General features: G+C 36.2%; 1 protein-coding gene across 4 annotated transcripts in view; it reads right to left on the reverse strand.

Moving 5' to 3' along the window:
• LOC107731045 (72 kDa inositol polyphosphate 5-phosphatase-like) overlaps positions 1-3708 on the reverse strand; it is an 8960-nt gene extending 5252 nt beyond the window's left edge. Inside the window, exons 1-2 of one of the 4 annotated variants that reach the window (XM_016542024.1) lie at positions 3354-3708; positions 1099-1944 (exon numbers count right to left, since the gene is read on the reverse strand). In XM_016542024.1, the coding sequence (XP_016397510.1) occupies positions 1099-1883 (785 nt within the window). In that variant the 5' untranslated portion in view covers positions 1884-1944; positions 3354-3708. Of the gene's footprint in view, positions 1-1098; positions 2257-2827 lie in introns of those variants that run through there. The other 3 variants (XM_016542022.1, XM_016542021.1, XM_016542023.1) reach the window with 3 other exon arrangements.
• Positions 3709-6618: the final 2910 nt, after the last annotated feature.

The following is a 6618-nucleotide window of genomic DNA, read 5'->3' on the forward strand; positions in this document are numbered from 1 at the left end:
TATATATATATATATATATAATTATAAAAAAAAACTAAAAAACAATCCAGGTGACATACAGTTATGGATACAACATTCAATATCGGATATAGTAGATAATATGGACTGGTATTTAATTGTTCATGCTCCGTTACCTTATTTTTTACCTTATTTAATTACCTCAATTAATCCATTAAAGGGGTCATATGATGTTGCTAAAAAGAACATTATTAATCTTCCCACATCGTGACGTAGATATGTGGGGGCGTGTTAGAACGAGCCGTTTTAGGTAGGCGTGGCTGACTCTTAACTTTTATAAAGAATATCTCTTTGTATTTGAGACTTTAGTCTTTGCAACTTTACAGATCTTCTTTATGCACCAAGAGCTTGTAACAGTCCAAAGAGAAAGGAAAAATTTAAATCGCATCATATGACCCCTTTAAAGTTAATCTATAATCATTAATAATTTAATAAGCCTGTTAAATGTAATCTTTAGCAAATTGTTTTTCATATTTTATGCCTAAATTTACTTGTAGCTTTGATTGTTTAGTTGTTAAGTGTTTTACTTTTTATTATTTAGAGAAAATAGTATACATTTTTAATATCAGCCATAACATGAAAGTAATTATTGGCTTATCGGTGTCTTGTGCAAGCCCATTGCTATACATATATCATGTCAACCTCAAGTAGAACATGAATGTATGTTCTCCTGATGCAGTTTGACAGTTGCTGAACTAGCATCTCACTGATCCATTAATCTCCTTTGCATTCACACTGCTTCACCGTTCCTCTCCAATCTCTCAATAAACATCCAGCTTCACTTTTCACTTCTGTAAGCAGCGACCTACTCTGGCAAACGCCTGCACTCATTCCTGCAGGAACATTAATCATGATCTACTTCCTTGTGAAACATACAATTTAATTCGTATCATGCATTCACACAAAAATGCTCACATAAGCAAAAAGGCTTGAACACTTAGGACTCTTTAGGAGGTAATCAAGATGCCACATCAGCCTGTGACCATGTGATGTTCAAGTTGAATTATGAGATCTGCTGAGTGATACCTTCAAACAGGCTGAAGAAAAGAAGAAACAAATAAAAAAGCACAAGCTTCTCACCTGTTCCTCACATCCCGGGGTCTGATGGGGTTCAGAACGCTATAGGTGGACTTCATGGAATGGACAGAGGCACTGTCTGACACCATGGTGTCCAACAGCCGGCTATCGCTCAGATTCCTCTGAAGCCTCTCCGACCGCCCCCTTCTCCCCACCGCACTGTAATCCAAACAATCCCTGTCAATCCGATTAGCTGTCCTTAAGGACGTGGAGGCTGCGCTGTTCTCCAGAGGAGGATATGTGCCACTGGTCTGCAGTGGGGACAGAATAATTCTGGACGGTTTCAAACGCTCTTTATTTGGATCACTATGCTCATTGTCAGTCTCTGAGAAGCTACCGGTCCTGAACGGTGGTGTCTCCATGGGTGGGAGATCGAGGGGATGTCCGGATGCAAGGTCTTGGCCATTTGATGAGGTGTCTTCTTTAAGCAAATCGGTGGAAGAGCCCATCTCGCCTGGGTCGGTGAGACTCTCCTGGCTGTTCCTCAATCTTCTCCCCCTCACCTTCTCTTCAAATGAGATGTTTTTACCCCCCATTCCCAATCCCACAGGCTTCGGAAGAGAGGGAGGTTGAGGCTTAAATGGACTAAGCTTGGCGTCTTTGTTATGCTCATCCTGAAGTAGACTGCTACCTTCATATGGCTTCTTGATGTCTTTGAGCTCCTCCTTGTTGCTCTTCTCTGTCCTCAGGTCTACACTTAGAACAGTAATATCTGTTTTACAAGCTGGTTCTCCTGACCTGAGTTCTGTGGGGTTAAACGGGACGATGCTGTCTCCATGCTCACTCATCCTATTGGCAGACTTGGTTTTTAGATGTAAACAAGTCCCATGATACTCAGATGATTACATCCTGTGGAGACAGCAAGGAGATTATTTTGATGACTTCTGATTAATATGTCAATAATGTCTTTCGATTATGCAATATTTTACATATTGTTCAACTAAGCGATATTCCACATCTTGCCCAATGTGTAAATGTAATATTATGTTCAGGTCTACATTGTGTAAGATGCAATGTTGCTTAAAATAAAAAAGTTAAAATACAAAGATCAGATAAAAAAAAAAAATCAAAATAATTTTAAAACAACAGAACAATTTAAATCAAAGGGTTTGTTCAATCATTTTTAAATATTGCAAGGAACCCCTTCCTTAAAGTTAAAGGCGGCTAGCTCACATATTTTCATTTGATATTACAAAATACTTTTTTCCACTTTCTTTCTATCTTTTTTTTTTTCAATCTTTCTCCAAAACCATATAATTTTGATCATATCTACCATTGCACTAAAATAAACATTATTAAAATACAACCTGGAAAATGTATTTTGTGTTATCAGCGTTTATTTTGCGAATAAAATTTCGGTGACAAGTTGCTTATGCCCCTCTATTTAAGTCACTTCATATAAAAGCATTTGCTAAATGCATAAATATAAATATTAATTTTCTTCTACTCAATATTAAAAATATCAGAGAAAACTTTTCAGGTCAATATCAATATCAAAAATAACAAATTATATAAATATTGTCCCAAAGCAGCTTTACTTGGAATACTACATTACAACACAAGAAAGATAACATACATCTTGTAAAATCTTTATAATTTACTCTAACTTGTCCTTCGACCCCCTAGCGCAATTCGGTTTGAAAAAAATGGGTTAAATTTTTTAATTCTCAGTTTGATAAATGGATTACGTTAAATAATAAATGTTTAAGTAATATTAAACTAAAACACAAACCTGGTGTTAACAGCTAAAAGGTGATGATAAGAGGAAGAATGCTTTGCAGAAACACATAAACAATTAGTTGCAGTCCTACGTTAGGCTGTATTAAAACATCAACAGATTAATAATACATTAAACATCTAACAAAATGTCTATTTAGCAAAAGACATCTATGTATTAAACAGGCGTCTTAATTAACAATATTATCAACAACAATCAATAGGCTACAACTAGCAACATTACTGTACAAACAGTAACAAAAAAACAAAAAAACTATTATTAAAAAATAAGCTCCGATCAAACGTGAACTAAGACTGAAATTCATTAATAGTGCGCTACTATTCTGATGAGTGATTCCAGCTGACTGATATCTCTGTCCCTCAAAGCGATGTTAAATTCACTGTCACACGATGGTCACTCAAAATGTAGCGTTCTTCCCTTCGCAAAGTATAAATATACATATGTGTGAAGTATAAAATTACATATTTTGAGGGTGAAGCAGCGCTCCTTTACCTCCAGCTCGCTGACGAAGCAAACTTACTTGACTTCCTTAGCAACGCCAGGCAGGCAACCAACAACTCCACAAGAGGGTGTGCTGCTGACAGTCAGCAGTAGTGCATTAAGAAACAGCGCCCGCTTGCGTTTTTAAACGCGTTTGTATTATTTACACAAACAAGTCAAGTGGTCAGTTTACAAAACTATCGACATACTATTCAGTACTGTGGAAACCAAGTGTAATGTTTTAAAAATCAGCCACTGAAAATCCTATTCTGATTATCGTGAAAGACGTACGTGTGTGTGTGTGTGTGTGTGTGTGTGTGTGTGTGTGTGTGTGCGAATATAGAAGTAGGCCTAAATGTTCTGATTATTAAACTGACCTACACTAATATCTTTATATTTTATAGCTTTATACATTTATAGCTGTTTTAATGCAGTAAATTGTATTTTGAGTGAACTCCGAAAAACAGAATGCAATTAGGCCTACAGCATTCAGTTCAGATTAATTTCCCTTAAATTGGATTATTTTTCTAATGTGTGTGTGTGTGTGTGTGTGTGTACCTGTTTTTCTATTCTGGTGGGGACTTAAACCTGAATACACACAGACTCGTGGGGACTCGTGTCACGGTGGGGACCTAAATTGAGGTCCCCACGGGTAAATAAATAATAACAAGCTAATAAATCACACAGAATGAAGTTTTTTGAAAATCTAAACGATAATACTAACCGTCAGGGCATTTTATCGTGATTTATCGTGAAACCGGTAATCGTTCTATCCCCTGTGTGTGTGTGATTGTTTTTGTGTGTTTGTTTGTGTGTGAGTGAGTGTGTGTGTGTGTGTGTGTGCGAATATAGAAGTAGGCCTAAATGTTCTGATTATTAAACTGACCTACACTAATATCTTTATATTTTATAGCTTTATACATTTATAGCTGTTTTAATGCAGTAAATTGTATTTTGAGTGAACTCCGAAAAACAGAATGCAATTAGGCCTACAGCATTCAGTTCAGATTAATTTCCCTTAAATTGGATTATTTTTCTAATGTGTGTGTGTGTGTGTGTGTGTGTACCTGTTTTTCTATTCTGGTGGGGACTTAAACCTGAATACACACAGACTCGTGGGGACTCGTGTCACGGTGGGGACCTAAATTGAGGTCCCCACGGGTAAATAAATAATAACAAGCTAATAAATCACACAGAATGAAGTTTTTTGAAAATCTAAAAATGCACAAAGTTTCCTGTGAGGGGTAGGTTTAGGGGTAGGGTTGGTGTAGGACAATAGAAAATACGGTCTGTACAGTAGAAAAACCATTACGCCTATGGAGAGTCCCCACAAGGATAGCAAACCAGACATGTGTGTGTGTGTGATTTTTCAGCTAATTTGTGAAATGTAATAAATTAATTGTAAGCTTTTCTGCAGTAATGAGCACTGTAAGTAATGCTCTACTACTTTTAGTTTGAAAAGTAATACACCAGTTAGTTAATGTAGCCTACTGGAGAACTATATATATTTTATTTTTTTTATTGCTGAACTATTTTGCTGTTTTTGCTATAAAAATTGTATTAAAGAAAGCAAAACTCTGAGTTTTGACTTAAAAAGATCATATTATTTTAAAGTTGAATTCATCATGCAAGTCTTGTAAGTTTGAAAGTTTACACAAATGTAAGAATATATTGGCCTATATATATATATATTATTATTATTATTATTATTATTATTATTAAATTGTTTATTGCAATTAAGAAGCAGCACTGAACTGAAATATATGAATCCATATAGAATTGACTTACTGACTGTGGAAGAACTGGACTGGCGTGCAAAAAAGCCCGGCCCTGAACCACACTGCACTTTGGGATGAAGTGAAAGGGCGAGCCATACCCCATCATTCAATGGCAAATCATGACCCCCGCGATGCTCTTATGTCTGGATGGGAGCAGATCCCTGCATCCATGATCCAGTAGCTCATTAAACTATAGCCACATTTGGGTTTGGTGTTTGAAAGACACAGACCACATACTTTTAGCCATGCATGAAATGAATCTTAGTAAAAAGGATTTAATTAGTTCAAATAATTACAAAATAGGTATCACTTAAACTTTTGCTGTAAACATATACAAGGATGATCAGGGCTAGTAGTCATATGGGAAAGTTTACACAAGTGTAAGAATATATACTGTATATATATATATATATTTATATATTTTTTTACATTTGTGTAAACTTTCCCATATAACTACTAGCCCTGATCATATGTATATATTACTTTTAAGTATATCTCCATCAAAATATTGCAAGGATAGGCCAAATATACCTTTTTTGTAGTATATATTTTTTATTTTTATGTAGTAAATGTAGACTGATAATATACTCTCTTACATATCTCTTGTTTAGCTTAAAAGATCTATGTAATTGAACACTTTTGTTTTGTTTCATAATTGCTTTCTTGCTTAGGCCTACATCCTGCTAGAGAGTCTACAAAAGGCTGGGTGTTCTGTGAACTGCATAATTTTTTTTCTCTGCCACAGGTGAATGAACTGAATATCACTGACACCATTACAGCACATTCGATTTTTGATAGCAAAAGGACTCCAAAATGTCAGAAAAAAAAACAACAACAAAATCACAGATTTGGAAAAGGATCACCCCCTCCTAAAAATGACTTGTAAACTCAATCAGGTGTAGCTAATCACCTTCTCAATGGCACACAAAGACATTTGACTTTCAATTGTGAGCAGTTGTGGTCATTTTGATTAGCTCAGCATGTAAAGAGCTTCCTGGAGCATTTCAATCCTTGGTAGTGCAACTGAAGCAAACAATCAACTATGGGTGGCAAGGCACAGTCAAAAGATCTCTGGAATAAAGTTGTGGACAGGCACAAGTCAGGAGATGGATACAAATATAAAAAAAATCAAAGGCTTTATCAATGCCTAGAAGCACAGTAAAGTCTATTATTAAGAGGTGGAAGGTATTTGGTACAACACAGACCCTCCCAGGATCAGGATTTCACTCCAAACTGGATGAAAGAGCCAGGAGGAAACGGCTCAGAGAGGCCTACAACAACTCTGAAGGAGTTGCAGGAATTTATGACAAGGAGTGGTCATTGTGTGCATGTGACAACAATATTACAAATTCTCCACAAATGTGGCTTGTATGGGAGGGGTGCAAGAAAAAAGCCACTCCTCAAGAAAAGCCACATGCAGTGACAACTGAGCTTTGCCAAAACGCACCTTGAAGATTCTGAGGCAGATGAGACTACAATGTAATTATCTGGCCTCAACACCAAACGATATGTCTGGCGGAAATCCAA

The sequence above is a fragment of the Sinocyclocheilus rhinocerous genome, unplaced genomic scaffold (genome assembly GCF_001515625.1).
Source record: "Sinocyclocheilus rhinocerous isolate Xijiao unplaced genomic scaffold, SAMN03320098_v1.1 scaffold157, whole genome shotgun sequence".
Classification (NCBI taxonomy): domain Eukaryota; kingdom Metazoa; phylum Chordata; class Actinopteri; order Cypriniformes; family Cyprinidae; genus Sinocyclocheilus; species Sinocyclocheilus rhinocerous.